General features: G+C 47.9%; 1 protein-coding gene across 6 annotated transcripts in view; it reads right to left on the bottom strand.

Annotated features, from left to right (window-relative positions):
- Nucleotides 1–16,952, bottom strand: part of Numa1 (nuclear mitotic apparatus protein 1) — a 69,190-nt gene that overhangs the window by 11,380 nt on the left and 40,858 nt on the right. For 4 of the 6 annotated variants that reach the window (XM_029540960.1, XM_029540965.1, XM_029540957.1 and 1 more), the window contains exons 3-15: nucleotides 15,492–15,577; nucleotides 12,481–12,560; nucleotides 11,434–11,516; nucleotides 10,270–10,350; nucleotides 9,633–9,720; nucleotides 8,734–8,851; nucleotides 7,940–8,097; nucleotides 7,546–7,663; nucleotides 7,349–7,466; nucleotides 6,912–7,052; nucleotides 5,588–5,710; nucleotides 2,144–5,497; nucleotides 1,472–1,513 (exon numbers count right to left, since the gene is read on the bottom strand). In XM_029540960.1, coding sequence (XP_029396820.1) covers nucleotides 1,472–1,513; nucleotides 2,144–5,497; nucleotides 5,588–5,710; nucleotides 6,912–7,052; nucleotides 7,349–7,466; nucleotides 7,546–7,663; nucleotides 7,940–8,097; nucleotides 8,734–8,851; nucleotides 9,633–9,720; nucleotides 10,270–10,350; nucleotides 11,434–11,516; nucleotides 12,481–12,560; nucleotides 15,492–15,577 — 4,590 coding nt within the window. The remainder of the gene's footprint in view (nucleotides 1–1,471; nucleotides 1,514–2,143; nucleotides 5,498–5,587; nucleotides 5,711–6,911; nucleotides 7,053–7,348; nucleotides 7,467–7,545; nucleotides 7,664–7,939; nucleotides 8,098–8,733; nucleotides 8,852–9,632; nucleotides 9,721–10,269; nucleotides 10,351–11,433; nucleotides 11,517–12,480; nucleotides 12,561–15,491; nucleotides 15,578–16,952) is intronic. The other 2 variants (XM_021187209.2, XM_029540968.1) reach the window with 1 other exon arrangement.

Below are 16,952 nucleotides of genomic sequence, written 5' to 3'. Positions count from 1 at the left end.
CCCCAAGCACAACCTAGAAAGCTTGGGGCAAGAACAGAGCACCTACGGGGTTTGGAGAGATGACTAAGTGGTTATACGTTCTATGAGTTCTTGTAGAAGACCCAGGTTTGGTTCCCAGCTCCCACATGCCAGCTCAAAATGAACTATCACTCCAGTTCCAGGGGATCTAAAATCCTCTTCTAGTCCCTGCAGGTAGCAGGCATACATATAATGTATATATACCTATAAAGGCAAACACTCATACACAAAGAATTTAAAAAAAAAAAAAAAAAAAAAAAAAAAGAACAAACCTACAGAAAAGAACAGGACACCTACTCTGGTGCTAACAGACATTGTCAAAGTACATTCATTTCTCCCTCCTCCCCCAAAATAGCCAAAGCAAAGCCCCCAGACCTCGTTCCAATCTCCAAGTGCTGTTAGAGATGCCAGCAGCATGGCCACTGTGGTTAGCGCTGGGAAAAAAAGAATGCTGGAGACAAGAGCAGGGCAGCACACAACCCCAAGCCCCTCCCCCAACTACCACAAAGAGCAAAGGGATCATAACAGCCACAAGCACCCCTGTTTCCTCCAGGCATATGGGAGCTTAGGCATCAACAGGCAGCAGAGGAAAGAGGCAAAAGGCTCCATTGCTAACTGCTTGCTTTCCAATTTCATTTTCCCATTTTCTTAGAAGCCTGTAGAGACTAGGAAGGAGAGTGGAGAAAGTGCTCTGGGGCTGGAGAGATGGCTCAGAGGCTAAGGGCACTGTCTTCTCTTTCAGGGGTCCTGAGCTCAGTTCCCAGCAACCACAAGGTGGCTCACAACCACCTTGGAATCGAGTTCTAGTGTCCTCTTCTGGCCTACAGGTCTACACAGGCAGATCACTAAATATCAGCTCTGTAGCCTACCAACTAGGGAGGACAGAGAGGCCTGAGAAGGATGGAGGCAGAGATCGCATGGCTTATCTGGGGAAGACCCTTTCTACTTCTGTTCCAGAAAGCTCTATGTGAGTATGGCTCTGGGATAAGGCTCCAGGGTATAGTGGCTGAATCTTCTGAGCTGGCTGAGTTCCCTATCCTCCAAGGGCTGCCTCGTTGTCACCTTTATACCTTGGAAACTTGTAGGGAAGAAGGGCAATAATGTAAACAAAGCCATATAAATCTGTGCTTCCTCTTGGATTAGTCTCCTTAACTCAAAACAGGACTTGGGAGGTTTTGTTGTCACCAGGAAAGATGACACCTACTCCTTGTCTCTGATAGGTGAAAGAAAGGACAGAAGTGGAGAGGCCGACCTGGGATGGGTAGGATGAGGCCCCAGAGAGGGCCTATAACACTGTACTCCTGGGCAGCCTGGGCCTGGACTCCATGGCTTGACCCTGCCTTTCACAAACAGTTCACAACAGGAGCTGGCGGAGCAAGCTGCAGCCGGGGTCATGCACCGAGACTGGTCACCGCTTAAGCAGCCAGCATTTATCGAGAACCCCAGGCATTACCTGCTTAGTCTGCTCTCTTTGAAATACCTCTAGTTGTTCCACCTGTGCATGGGGATAAGTAATGGAGACAGTGAGATGCAGCCACTGCCAGACTGACCTCACTTGTGCTCTGATACTTCACCCAGAGAATGGGAGTGTAGGCCAACTGGATTCAGGTAACAGGACATACTAAGCCTGAGATCACAACACTTGGGAGGTAAAGGCAGGAAGATAAAGAGTGTAAGGCCATTTTTACATATACAGTGAGTTCAAGGCTAGCCTGAGTTACATTAGATCCTGTTTTAAAACACCAAGGAAACCAAAAGCTAGTCAACTTGACTGTTCAGAATCAGCTTTCAAAGAAAAGGAGGCCATAGGTATTGTCCTTATTGGAGGATGGGGGTTGACTAGGGAAGTTCAAATGGGGTCTAACTATGCAACCCCTATGTGGCCTCAAATTCATGATCTTCCTCCTGATTTAGCCTCCTAAATGCTGGGAGTACAGGCACGCACCACCACTGTCTGTCATTTCATTAACATCCTCTTTCAGACAAACTTGGGATTCTACTGGTTACTACTTTTCTTGTTCTGCTACTCAGTAAACAAAGGCAGGCAGGCTACTGCAGTATAGATCTGGGATGGGAGGCAAGAGGAGGGCTACAGAATACAGAACACATAGCATGGACACCTTACCTGGGCGGTGAGTTTCTGCCTCTCTTCTTGGAACCTCTGCCTTTCCTCTAGGACCTTCACCTTGGCACCTTCGTACTTGGCAGTCATCACCTCCAGCTCCCGGCTAGTATTCTGTGCTTCTTGTCGCATTTCAGCCAGGTGGGTCTCAGCATCAGTACGCACAGCAGCCAACTCTTGGACATACTTCTCCCGGGCTTGATCTAGCTCTACTTCCAGAAACTGCCGGCCAAGGTTGGCCCGCTCTCCCAGTCCCCGGTTCTCCTCTGCCAGCAGGCCATGGGCCTTCTTCAGCATGCTCAGCTGCTCTGCATAGCTGGCCTTCTCTGCCCGCAGCTGCTGGGCTGCTCGCTCCTGCTCAACAATCTTCTGCCGCAAAGATCCTAGCTCTCCGAGCTCCCGCTGGGCCCGCATCAGCTCTGCCTGGAGGCCACCAGCTGCCTGCTTGCTCTGCTCAAGCTCCTCCCGGAAGCGCTTCTCAGCAGCCGCTTGCTCAGCTTGCAGCTGCTGGCAAAGGTGCTTGGCAGGCAGCAGCTCGCTTACCAGGGCCTGTGTGCTGGTGTGCTCCAGCTGCAAGGCAGAGAGAGCTTGCTCCTTCTGGAAAAACTTCTCCTGCCAGGCCTTCAATTCTTGGCCCAACTCCTCAGCTCGCTCTGCTTGTGAGGCCAACTCCTGCCTCAAGTTCTCTGAAACTACACGCTGTTTCTCCACCTCTTCCCGGAGGCTCTGTACCTCCTCTCGTAGAGCTGAGCTGCGTTCTGCTGCCCTGGCACTATTGCTGGCTGTTTCTACTTGAAGCAGGCGCAGCCTCTCTTCCAGCTTCTGGCTCTTCTCGGATTCAGCTACAACCAGGCGCTTCAACTCCTTGCTCTCCCCTTCCTTCTCTAGGACCTGGCGATTCAGGATGGATACCTCCTCTTCCAAGCTGCTGATAAGACTGCTTTTTCTTTCAGCCTCCTGCTGGCCCCGGGCTACCTGGGCCTTCCACTCTTCCTCAGCTTTGCTATGGTCCTGGGCTTTAGCACGGAGGGCTTGCAACTCTCTCTGAGCTGAAGCTGAGGCAGCCTGATTATGCCCTAGCTCTCGAGCCTTCTCTTCTAACTGGCCCTGCAGTGTCTCCAGAGCTTTGTCTTGCTCAGCCCTGCAAGCACGCTCAGACTTGAGGCTGTGTGTCAGGCCTTCCACCTGCTGCTGCTGCTGCTGACACTGCTGCTCTAGCTTCCTCATCTCTGCCCGAAGCGCCTGCAACTCAGGGCCTGGTGCCTCTGTTTTTCCAGCTGTCTCCAACTGGAGGCCAGAAGCATCTTCTCCACTGGTCCCCCCTGCAGGGTTCTCTTTTTCTTTCTTGACTAACTGTATTTTCAGCTGTTCCAAAGTCTGTTGAAGCTCCTTCAGCTCTGTTCTTTGAGCTGCCTCTTGCCCTCGAAGTTTGGCAAGCTCTTGGTCTTTCCCTTCCTTTTCTGTCAGGGCATGGGCCAGTGCTTCTTGTAGGGCAGCAAACTCCACACGCTGCTCATTGAGGGTGTTCTGCAGCCGCATCTCAAGCTCTGCCTTGGCTGCCTTCTCCTGAGCCAGGTCAGCCTGGGCCTGGCCCCGCTCCTGGGTCAGCCGTGCTACCTCCCTCTCATGCTGCCCACGCTTCTCTTGCTGCTGGCCCTGGCTCTTCATTAGTGCTGCCCGAAGCTGCTCCAGTTCACTGCCCATCTGCTCAGCTTCACGCTCCATAGCCTTTACTGCTGCCTGTGTACTAGAGAAGGGCCGTCCCTGCTGTTCTCCTAGCCAGTCAGACACTCTGTTTGCAGCTCTCGGAGGCTCTTTGAGCAGCTCAGGTGAGGCTGTTTCCTGCTGCTCGCCTGCCTTGTGCACCAAGGCCTTCAGGCAGGCCACCTCCTTGTTAGTGGCAGCCATCTTCTCCTGCACAGTCGAGAGATCATCTACCAGTTTCTGTGCTCTCACTTCTTTCTCCTGGACCTGCTGGATGGCTTTGGCCAGACTGGCATGAAGCTGGGCTAGCTGACTCTGCTGCTGGCCTGGCTGGCCTTCACTGTGGATCTCTACTGCCTCCTCCTGGACCTCTTGGCCAGTCTTCTCCCCTTTCAAAGCCATCAGCTGTTCCTGGAACATGGCACCATACCTTGCCTCCTCTTGCTGTCTAGCTTCAAACCGCCTCTGCCAGCTCTCAACCTCCCTGATGAGCCGCTCACACTCACTCTCAGCTCTGTGCTGGGAAGCTGTGGCCTCTGCCAGCTCACGCTGCGAGGCTTCAGTCTCAGCCTGATGAGCCTCTTCAAGCTGCTGTATCCGGGCCTCCAGCCCCTTTCTCCCAGCCTTCTCTTGCTCTAACTCCTTCTGTTCTCGCTCCCGCTGCTCCATCAGGCTTTGAGACTCTGTCTCCATCTCAGTGACACGGCACTGCTGCTCCTTCAGGGCATCTGCAGCCCTGCGTTTCTCTTCATCAAGGTTGCCTTTGGTAATCCTCAAAGATTCCTCAAGGGCCTGGAGCTGCTCCTGGAGCTGGACCTTCTCCTGAACCACCTTTTCTCTCTCTGTTATTTTTTGCTGCTCAGCCTTCAGCTGGGCCTCTAGCTCTGTCACACGAGCTTGGGCCTGACGCTGTTCCTGGTGGGCAGCTTCAATGCAGGCATGGAGCTCTCCTATCTTTTGGCTCAGCTCTGCCTTTTCCCGCTGAGCCTGTGTGATGGAGGTCTGTGCACTGTCCCTAGCGTCATTGGCAGCCTGAAGTTGCTGCTGCAGACTCTCTAGCTTGGCTTCCTTCTCCTTCTCCACTGTTTCTAGCTGCTGGCGAGCAGTATCCCGTTCCCTCAGAGAGGCCTCTCTAGCCTCAGCAACAATGGCTAGTTGCTGGGCGTGATCCTGTCTGGTTGCCTCCTGCTCCTTGGCTGCCTCTTCCAACTGCTGCTCCTTCAGCTTCAGGCTGCTGCTCAGCTGCTCCACCTGCTGGCGGAGGCCCTGGGCAGCCTGTTCCTGCTCTTGCATGGTTTGTTGCATCTGAGCCTGTTCCTTTTTGGCCTGTTCTTTCAGACTGGCCAGCTCTTGATCTTGCTGCTGCAGGGTGGCATTGAGCGCTGTCATAGAGGTCAATTGGGCAGCGAGCTGAGCCCCTTGGGCCTGGGAGGCTTGCTCTAGCTCATCTTTGGCCTGGCTGAGGTTAGAGACGGAGCTCTGCAGGTCAGCAATCAAACTGGCCAGCTGCTGCTTTTCTTCTTCAAAGTGGCTCCGTTCAGCAAGCAGCTGGGCTTCCTGTTTGCGGCGTTCACACTCCAGAGTCTCTACTCGGGCTTGGAGCTGGGTATTGTCTGTGGCAAGTTTGGCTGCCTCTTGCTTCAGGGTGTCCAGCTGTTGGGATAAAGAGACAAAATGGGGATCAACCCTATCAAAGAACACCAAGAATCAACCCTATCAGATTGCCTTACTGTCTTTTCTTACCTGCAAGGCGTCTCCCAGCACCTCACCCTTCTCCGGGGCTGGGCTCTCCTGCAGTTGAGTTGCTTGATCTTCTAGCTGGGAAAGCTTTCCCTGAAGAATTTCATTCTTCTCTTCAAGACATTTCTTGGAGTAAACAAGAGAGCCATGTAAACAGGCACATAGCACAGTCACGGACACTCAATCATCTTGTCCCCTAGATTTTCCTTTGCCCTGGCCCAGAAGAAAGTTCTCAGAAACCATGGGTCTGAGCTGGGAGTAAGGGCTCCCCAAAACTCAAGAAACTGAGACATGAAAATGAAGAGTTCAAAAACCAACCCGTGCTCCCCAGACCCTGCATAGCAACAGAAACCACAGGTCTGGACTTTCTGAGAACTTGACTTTCTACTCCCAATTACATTCATAAACTTAAGTCAAAATGTGCAAAGCCTACATACCACGTAGCCTTCCTCAGACAAACCTTGACTCAGACACTACCCAAATGCTTAAAACACCCCCAGGCATCTAAGCCAGCCTAGGCTCACTTGCCCCCGCCTGACATCTACTCCCTTCAACTGTGGGCACAAAGGAATATGCTCTGACTTCCTGACCCACCCACAGGGCTCGTCTCTACTGTCCCCTTTACAAAAAAGGATCATGATTCCAGACTCTAAGTGATATGCCCAAGAGCTATTAGGTTAGGAAGTGGCAGAGCTGGGCTCTTAGTAACAACAGTGATGCAGATTGGGAATCCCTAGTCTGAAATCCGGAATCCAACAATCCCAAACCCAAAACTTTTTGAGCTCCAAACAAGATACCAAAAAGAGTTTTAAAATTTTAACAAATAATTGTGGCAGAATCTTGTAACTCTGACACACAGGAGACAAAGACTAGAGGACCGAGTCTAAAACCAGCGCTGGCTACAGAGCTAGGGACTTTAAAAAAACAAAAGTTCAGAGTGATTTAGATATTAGATAAAGGGATGGGCAACTTATAATGTCTATGCAAATATTCCAGAATGAAAAGAAAAAAAAAAAAAAACCATCTCTGATATGCTTTTGACATTAAGCATTTCAGCAAAGAAACCCAACCTGAAATCACAACTAATTCACTAAGAGCTTATGAGTTGCCTTTCAATCACACAACAGTTAACAAAGCTTCAGTTCCTTAAGAAACTGATTAACTTTTCCAAGATCCACACTTTGCACATCACAGAGTTCACAGGTATACTGCACTCTGACTATAAAAAATACTACCAAACCCTGAGAAGGCAGCTCATTACTCCAGGACCCAGCAGACCGTTGAACTACATGTGGGAATCGTGAGCAGCTCCAGGACGGAGGGTTACCTTATCCTGGAGGCCTGTGCTGAGCTCATTTTCCAGGCGAGCCTGCTTCTCCGCCCACTCCTGAGAAGCCTTGTTGTGCTCCTCTATCAAGTCGTTGAATGCATCCTGCAGTTGTTGCAAGTGGTTTGCAAACTCTCGCACCTGAGATATAAGCAGGGGGAAAAGTTGGCACCTCTCCCCAGAAATTCCTTGAAACCCAGACCTCGGGGCCTCCAATAATGATTCCCCACCTTCAATCCAATCACAGTCAATTACGTCTCTCATTCAAAAACACACATCATCTCTTAGAGCTGCCTGAGCACCCCTCAAGGAACCAGTAACAAGGAAAGTGACTAAAGCCCACAGCCAGGTTCTAGACAGTCTTCTCAACCTTCTTGGGGAAACTTCTAGACCACCTCAGCCCCGAGTGGCCTCTATGCACAGGCAGCCCCACTCACCTTAAAGGAAAGGTCCCCATTCTCCTCAGAAAGCTGGCTAATCTTTCGATCCATCTGGTTCTTCTCGGTCTTCAGGTTCTGACACTGCTTCAAAGTCTCATGCAGCCGCACAGTGAGGCTGCCAGGAGAGGAAATGTGAGAATGGTGTGGTCCCCACCTCGCTAGCAGGGAGCGGATGCTGGCAGGGAGAGTCATACCTTTCATTCTTGCCACGGAGCTCCTCAAGCTCACTGGGCTCCTGGGAGCTGGCTGCCTGCTTCTCATTCAGCAGAGCCAGGTGATCAATGCGCTGCTGCATCATGGCGATCTGCGCGTCTGCCCAAGACAGGGAGGAGACAGAGTCAGCAAAGATCCAGGGGTCAGAAGACAGAAAAGGAAGCACAGTATCCGTGCCACAGAGAAGGGACATGGGAAAGGAACTGAACCCAGTGTCTGCAAGGTCAGACTGCTATTTGTGCCAGCGATGAGCTTGAAACTCCACTGTCAACAGAAGGGACACCATGGCAGACAAAGCTGTCACCAAGGCATCCCTGAATGTAAATCCCAAGTGCTCCCCATCACCAATACCCACACATTCTGTCAGGTACCTACCCTTCTCAGTGAGGAGCTTGAGGCTCTCAGACAGCTCCAGCTCCAGCTCATCTCTGTTGTTCCTCTCATCTGCCAGCTGCTTCTTCAGTCGTCTCATCTGGAACTGTGGGGTCTGTAGTATGTCGCCCATAGGGGAGGATGGAGAACCAGAGAGGAAGCTAAGGAAGGAGGAGATGGCAAAGATGCCAGGGTAAGAGTCTAAGGTCCAAAATAACTAGCAGCAGCTAGGGATGGGGCAGCAGTGACCATAACAAACACTGGTTTGGGAGGCCAATGTGCGGGTTCTTTATCTGCCAGGTTACCTCCTGTCTCGGAAGATGACCTGGAGAGCCTTTTCTTCTCCCTCCTCTATGCCTTAATTTCCTGGCTTAAGAATGCAAACATGTGGGGCTGGAGAGATGGCTCAGTGGTTAAGAGCACTGACTACTATTCTGAAGGTCCAGAGTTCAAATCCCAGCAACCACATGGTGGCTCACAACCACGCATAATGTGATCTGATGCCCTCTTCTGATGTGTCAGCTACAGTATACATACATAATAATACATATAATAATACATAATAATAAAATCTTTTTTAAAAAAATGCAAACATGTATTTTCCAAGGAAGAAGGGATTTCCATAAATAGTGACCTGCTCTTGAGGGAAGGCTATCTTATAACAGATCCCAAATCTACATACCCTCAAAGCAATTCCTACTGTGTAAAAGGCGGGCTAACAGCTCAGTCTCCCGTATCCAAGGACCTACTAGAAGGATGTGAAGCTACCAACCTAGGGAGACAGGCCCAGGACATACTTGTTCTCATTGGAAGAAGAAGCAATCCTCTGTATTTCTAGGAAGCGAATCTTCCTCTTGGCCTGGTGGCTGGGTGGAGAAAGCTCTTCTGAGAGGGTGCTGGCATAGGTGTAAGGAACTACAGGTAAGAAGCAGACAGACAAACCGGGAACAGTTAATAAGGGGTTGAGCAGCAGCTCTTCACCTTCTCATAACAGACACGCTACCTTAGTAAGTGTGACTCTACAAAAGACACTCACATGTAAGCTCAAGAGGCAATTCCTGGGCAGACCCTGATCAATGAGATCAAGGTCTTTAACTAAAACCAAGGTGCAAGGCTTCCACTTCCTCAGAGAAAAGTATTCAAATGAGCACGGTGGAAAGAGGAAGTTCCCCTCAGACACTGGAACAAGTCCTATTGCCAATGCTGCAGAGGCCATGAGAGCCCAGCACCAAGTCTGCCACAGACCCTAAGGGCCTGTATTGGTGCCACCAGCTTCTGTGGACACTTTCCCACTCCTAGCTTACAACTCGAAGTTGTTACTCCAGTTCCAAGGGATCCCATGCCCTCTTCTGTGGGCACCAGGCACACACTTTGTATTCAGACACACATGCAGTCAAAACACCCATACCATATGTATAAGATAAAGTAAAATAAAAACAAGTAAAAGGTACACAGAACAATGTGAGAAGTGGGAGTCAAGGTTACTGGAACGTAGAGGGGATCACTTACAAGCATCCTGAGAGCTACTGTCAGGCAGCATGGAGCCACTCCAGATGGTCTAAGGTGTTAGCACATGGCTCAGAAATCACCTTCCATCACAGGTGACTCCTGCATACTAACTCTGTGCCTCGCTGAGGTCAGAGGTCAGCAGACCTTTGCTCAGACAGAGTGGATCTTCACAAGTGGCCCTACTCACCTTTCTTCAAGAAATTCTCTAAGTCCTCAGTAAGGTTTAGCGACTCCTCATGATCCAGCATAAACTTAAGGATGACAGCTAACTCAGCCTGTGCCACAGGGAGAGAGAAGCAGCATCACTGTGGTGTTGGGGACAGCTCTAAAGGGAGGGCTCAGGACCTGTCCCAGCAGGACTAACCCAACCCAGGGTCTGCTGGGTCCTTCTCCACCCTCTATAAAGCTGAAGCTCCACAGCCTGCCCACAACACGCCAGTTCTGCCTGTTCTTCCCCCACCAGAAAGCTTTTATACATCACTTTGCTGACTTCTTGCAAATAACCCCTGGCAGAGGAAAAACTAAGTGGAGTGGCAAACACGCACATAAGGACACACATAGAAAAAGCTGTAAACCTACACCATCTCCAAATACAGGACAATTTAAAACATGTACACTAAATAGTTGAGGAATGACATTACTAGCAATATCATTTCTTCTTTGTACTTAAACATTTTCTGTTTTTTGTTTTTTAAACAATGAATGGTTGTCAATATTACAAATATTACCTCTTTAGAGAATAATAATTTTTATTTAAAGAGAAACGTTTGGGTGAGGGAAGCCCAGGCTGGGCTGGCAAGTGGGACGAAAGCACAAAAGCCTACCTGAACCCCATATTCAAACTGCTCCCAGTCCCGGAGGTTTCTGGAGCTCATGGTGGACTGATATAAAAACAGCATTATCATCTAGAAGCCAAACAAAGGTACAGGGACTGAGTGCAGTAGATCTTTCTAGTGTTTCAACTCTGAGCTGTTTTGAGTTAGTCTCCTTCAGAAGACTATTAGCAGTCCCAAGTCACCATCCTTAATAGTCCCAGGCAGAGTGATGGCTCAGTGATTAAAAGCACTGGCTACTCTTCTAGAGGACCCTGGTTCAATTCCCAGCAACCACATGACAGCTTCTAACTGTCTGTTAACTCCAGTTCCAGGGGAATCTTCATCTTCGCACAGACATACATGCAGGCAAAACACCAATGCACATAAAAATAACTAACTAAATAAATAAATCTTTAAAAAGAGGAGTCTCCTTTTTTTTTCCAAAATAAATCCAAGGGCTCACCAGGCAGGCAGTGGTGACTCACAACTTTAATCCCAGCGCTTGGGAGGGAAAGGCAGTGATCTCTTGAGTTTGAAGTCAGCCTGGTCTATAAAATGAGATCTAGGACAGCCGGGGATACACAGAGAAACCCTGTTTCAAGGATGATAATAACAATAACAATAATAATAAAATAAATAAATTCAGGGGCTTGATGCTCATAGTGAAAAAATTTCTACACAGCTGAATTCCTCAACTTATAGAACATAACTTGAGCATAAAACTTAAAAGAATTATTCACACCAGAAGAGGAAATGAAGTCAAGTAAAGTTGTTTGTCAAAGAACATGTGCTTACAGAATTCTTAGACAAAAATGGCCTCTGGGGCTGGTGAGATGGCTCAGTGGGTAAGAGCACCCGACTGTTCTTCCAATGGTCCAGAGTTCAAATCCCAGCAACCACATGGTGGCTCATAACCATCCGTAACAAGATCTGACGCCCTCTTCTGGTATATCTGAAGACAGCTACAGTGTACTTACATTTAATTAATAAATAAATCTTTAAAAAACAAAACAAAACAAAAAAGTCACAGCTGAAATAAAGTTTAAAAAAAAAAAATGGCCTCTGATTCAGCCAACTGGCTGGCCTTGCCTCTACATTTGAAGAGCCCCATAAAGAAAGCACTCAACACTCCTCCATGTTCTCTGCCACCCAAGTCTGGAATCCCACAGGTACCTTGGCCAGTTCCAGCTCGGATCCCTCTATCACTTTCTGCACAGATACCAGGCATTGTGTAGATGAAGGATGTTTCCGATTTTCTGCAATGACAACCATGTAGCAAACACTAAACTTTCAAAACTCCTCAACTTCAGAAACAGAAGCACAGTCTCCAAGGAGAATACCCCTATTCCTACTGCTCTCTCCCACCTGAAGTCAGCTCTGCTTTGGGGCTGCCCTATGCTCCCATGGATAGTACTAGAAGAAAGCTCCTAGGCCATTAGCAATCCTAACTCTGGCTCGAGACCTACACTTACCTGTCAGCTCACTGGGTCCCTCCCTTAGCTCCATGGAAGGAGCCAGAGACATGAGATCACTCTAGGTCCTGTCTCAACTAAGGCTGAAGAGAGAAGGCCTGCAAGTGAGTCCAGTAAGATCAACCGAGGACACCGTGCCCTTATGCTGCCAGAGCTGTTTCACAGTAGGGAAAGTCTCACCTGCCCTATAATTCTCTTGAGGTAGAAACGACAGGCAAGCAGCTCAATGTTAAAGATGACAATTCTGCAGTACAGAAATGACCTGTACAAATGTGAGCTGACATGCTCTGTGCCCCAAGTTTCACAAATATTCTTATTTAATCCTTCCACTAACCTGATGAGCAAGTATTATTTCCACAACACACAGACAGAGAACCTATGTCTAAAGAAACCTGCCCCTTTACTTCAATTACCTAAGAATAATACTTTTCTTGCAAGGGAAAGGAGTTTACTTACAAGGGTAACATGACTCTTTTCCTTCCTTTCTCTTCAAAATAGGGAGAACTTTGATATCACCAAAGTGGTATCAACCCTCTGGTCTATCTGGACTGACATGGACTCTAAGACTGAAGAGACACTTTTCTTAAAAATAAGCTGGTGGTGCAGTTATCTCAAGATCCAGGGAGGGTGACACAGCTATCTATCTTTCTGCTAGAGTTGGGGACCCTAACCTTTTTGCCACCAGACACCCATGACTGAGTCCCCAAGTCCCAGGAGCTGGAGCTATCCAGCCAGTTAAGATACTTACTTTGTAGAAAACTGCAAACAAAGTCTAGTCTTTCTGGTAGTGGCTGCTGTAGGATTTGTTGCCCCTCTTTAGTATCATGGCTAAAGCAAACAAAAAGCGAACGTTTAGGACAAGACTTCTCAGCCATGTGCGCCTCCCTGCTTTCCTGCAGCCTGCCCTCCCCACCCATTTAGGCCCCGTCTGTTCTAGGCCTGGAGGCAGTGGAGAAGACTCAAGAACACTACTTTATTCTGATGAAAATGTGTGGCGGATAAGAAATGCCGACTTGGAGCATGGGGTCCTGCTATAAAATGTGGCACTCAGCTAAGCCATTTGCAATACAACAAAATTTTGTGGGAACCACTGAGAAGAAATGGCAAAATGAATGGGAAGCTATGTAACACGGCCTGGAGTGGCTCAACTCTAACATGGCAGAAAACATGGAAAACACAGCCAAAGTAGAGTAGAAGAGAGAAGCCTGTGAGAAGAGAAAACAGGGCCAAAATCTGAAACAAAATGGGTAAAGCCAAGGCTCTGAAGTGACAGGACAAAGTTCCCACACTCCACAGTAGGCACAAGAAGAAATGGCTGAAGACTCTAAGAGGTGGTACTGAGAAACACTCATTCTTGATGAGCGGCCTTGCCTTCCCCAAACTGTCCAACAGCCAATGCATAGAAGAACAAGGGAGAGGGTGTGATGGTTTGTAATGTTTGGCCCAGGGAGTGGCACTATATTAGGAGGTGTGCCCTTGTTGGAGTAGATATCACTGTGGGCATGGGCTTTAAGACCCTCTTCCTAGTTGACTGAAAGCAAACAAAAAGCAAACATTAGTACAAGACTGGTCAGCCATATGCGCCTCCCTGCTTTCCTGTAGCCTCCCCTCTCCTCTCCTCCCCTCCCCTCACCACTTCCCTACAGCCTCCCCTCCACTCCCCTCCCTTCCCGGCTTCCCTGCAGCCTCCTAGCTGCCTTCAGAACAAGAAGTATTAACTCAGCTTCTCTAGCTCCACATCTGCCTGGACACCGCTATCCTCCTGCCTGGATAATGAACTGAACCTCTCAACCTATATAAGCCAACAATTAAATGTTGTCCTTTTTAAAACCTGCCTTGGTCATGGTATCTGTTCACAGCAGTAAAACCTTAACTAAGACAGAAGTTGGTACCAGGGACGAGGGTATTGCTATGATAGGCCTGACTTTGCTTTTGTTTAAAAGAATGTTTATTTTGGGACTTTGGAAAGCAGTGGAATCCTTTAAGTGGGGCGTAATGGGCCATCCCAGTAGGTATATGGAAGAGTCTGTTGCTGAGAGTGATTTGAAAGGTGCAGATCCGGCCCAAGAGGTTTCAGTGGAGAAAATTTTCAATATATAGTGTAGAAATTGTTTTTTGTGGTATTTTGGTGAAGAATGTGGCTGCTTTTTGCCATTGTGTGAAGAGCCTGCCTAATCAAAAGAGAAAATCCCCGGGAGCCAATGCCAATGCATTTTCCCACTAAGGGAACAAACAATAAAAACGCCCAGTGGCCTGCCACTCCGTATTCCTTTCCTTAAGAACAAGGCTTCTGATGTAGAGCAGCACCAGGAGGACGGTCAGAAAGACAACAGCCACAGCATCCTAACTAAGGATGTCTGTTTCCCCAAAGGCACGGCTCTATGTCATCTTGTATCTGACACAGACGTGAAGGCTAACATGAGATCTTAACATCTGGTAGTCTAAGGCTAATCAGGCAGCACTCTACAATAGAAAATGGGTACTGAATTTCTCTTTGAAAAAATTTCCTCCAGGAATAAACCTAGAGTGACTAAAGCAAGGACAAATACCTGTCCGTACTTCTGGACTGTGGAGTAGGAGCTTCCTCACAAACTTTCTTCTGGAAGAGCAGAGGGATGCTAATGAGGCTAAGGAAATTCAGAAGAAACTCAGGAAGCTCACCAACAAGACACTTCCAGTTGTATAAGCAGCAACCAACTGCCAGCGTGAAGAGACTTTCCTGAAGGTCTAGCAAACTGTACACGGAACACACAAGACCCACTTTTGCCGAGCTGTCTGACACCCATGACACCCATTCTAGCATGAACTCTTAGGTGGTGCAACTGTCTTGAGTCACCTGTGCTCCTGTAAGTAACTAACAGACTTGTGGATTCCCCATGGTAGACGGGCAGAATGGTTCTTGGTCTGTTGCCAGCACCCTATCTAAGGTGCTTAGCCATTTCTGTGCATCTTCCCAGGGAAAGTCATACAACATGGACCACCTATTGCTTTTGCAAACAAGTCAAGGAGATGTATCTTTCCTTTTTCAAAAAAAGGTTTTTTTTGTGTACGGCTCCTTCAAAGGAACCAAAACCGGTACTGGTCAGAACCAGAAGTTGTTTAAAAACCCTGTAAAATACTCCTAACACCACATTTCAAGGGTAACATACACCACTCTAGTGGGATTATCTGTACTGGGCTGCTCAGCCTTATCCACTTCAACACACCTGGCTGGGCCAGTGAGGAGACTCAGAAGGTTAAAGAGCAGTAGTAGACACACAAGTCTGGTAACCTGAGTTTAATGCCTACCACCCTTAACGGAAGGAGAGAACCAACTCCTGAAAGTTATCCTCTGACTCCACATCAATGGAGTTGCACACAAGCATCCATATTCGCTTGCACACATGCCTCTCCTTCCCTTCCCCCCAGACCCCCCCCCCACACACACACAATGAGATTGAAAGGCAGAAGTGAATGGTGAAGAGAGGATTACAGAAGACTAACTTTGAGACAGGAAATTGGAAGTCCTTGGGGTTAGTCTCTTGGCATTGTGCCTTGAAGCATATGGGGCCTTGAAGAGCCTTCTGTGTCAGAGTAAGGAAGTCTCTGAATAGGACAAGACTGAAACCTCTTCCATTAAAAGGCCTAATGACTAGAAAGGTAAGGTCAAGGCGGTCAAGGTGTTCATCTTTGAGCACACTTACCCCTCTACCATCCCAATCCCACCTGGTGTTCTGGTCATTCCCCACACTGGCTGAGGTCTGGAGAACACATACTCACATGGTGTTAATAATCTTGATGAAGATGCTGCAGTCCTGGAGCTGCAGCACTGTCTCCACAGGGTCAGCAACATGCAGACTGTTCACCTACAACCCAAATGGAAGAGTCTTGTGAGGTGACTAAAATGCCAGAAGCATGCAGTTCACAGCATCCCCCAGAAGCTGTGAACTAATTCCCTAGCTTCTACTTCCCCAGTGCTGGGGTTGCAAGTATACATATGCTACACCAGGCCGCCAAGATTCTTAATCTATACCCACCGAGCCAGTGAGTGTACCCATATCTGAGACAAACCGAATACCAGGCTTTCACCATTAAGAGCCTACGAGGAGAGCTTCCCCAGGGTCCTGGAGCACACTCAATGCAATGGAAAGACTTAGGTCTAACAACAAGACTCAGCAGGTAACTGCACCCACAAGGTGAAGGAGATCAGACCTCTGCTTTGTGCATATGTGTACACGCTAAACTAATAAACAAGTGTAAAAACAATAATTGTTTGCAAACATATGCGTTAGTGTGAAGGAAAGAGGAAGAAACAATGAAAGAACAAAATAAGTTGGTTTTTTTTTTAAAAAAAAAAAGCAGCTCAATTCTCAATTATGATTCAACTGCCTGTTCTTTTTAACTCTACAAAATTCATCACAGGTCACACACAAATATTTCAAGTACACAAGATATTCAACAGCATTTATAGCTAACTTCTATAGGAGAGTCCATAAATTAATTCCACAGGCACTTGGGCTCAAATTTACCTCTACTCCTGCTAATTAACTACATTTGTAGCACAAAGAGGGGAAGAAGACAAAGACCACTTAGGAATGAGGCTATCTCTAACAATTTCAGAAAGTGGTTATGTGACATCAACTAGGATCTACTGTTTGTAAATGTGGTCTTTAAAGAGCAATAGGCTTAGTTCCACTGAGATGGCTCAGTAGATAGACAGAGGCGCTCACTGCCAAGCCTGTCAACCTGAGTTCCATCTCTAGGTCCAACACAGTAGAAAAAGAGAACCAACTACTGTAAGCTGTCTTCTGACTCTACACACACAAGAACTCATGCACATACAAAGTGTCTAAAAAAATGTTTGAAGCAGTAGGTTAAGTCAGCACAGTAGCACATGACTATAACCTCAGCCCCTGGGAAGCTGAGAAAGAAGGATCACTGGCATGGGCTACGCAGCAAGGTCCTAGCTCTCACATACATATATTTTAAGACAATGAAATAGGCTGCTGAAGGGGATGGCTGAGCAATTAAGAGCACTGACTGCTCTTGCAGAGGGCCTGGGTTCAACTCCAGCACCCACATGGCAGTTCACAACCATCTATAAACTCCAGTCCTAAATCTTCCGGCCTTCTCAGGCAACAGGCAAGCCTGTGGTACACAGACATACATACAGGCAAAACAAAACAAAACACCCTATACATATAAAAATGAACTAATTAAAATTTTTTTTTTTTTTTTTTT

This window comes from Mus pahari, chromosome 1, assembly GCF_900095145.1.
Source record: "Mus pahari chromosome 1, PAHARI_EIJ_v1.1, whole genome shotgun sequence".
Taxonomy (NCBI): domain Eukaryota; kingdom Metazoa; phylum Chordata; class Mammalia; order Rodentia; family Muridae; genus Mus; species Mus pahari.
The sequence above is the reverse complement of the archived record's forward strand: the minus strand, read 5'-3'. Positions and strand labels throughout refer to the sequence as shown.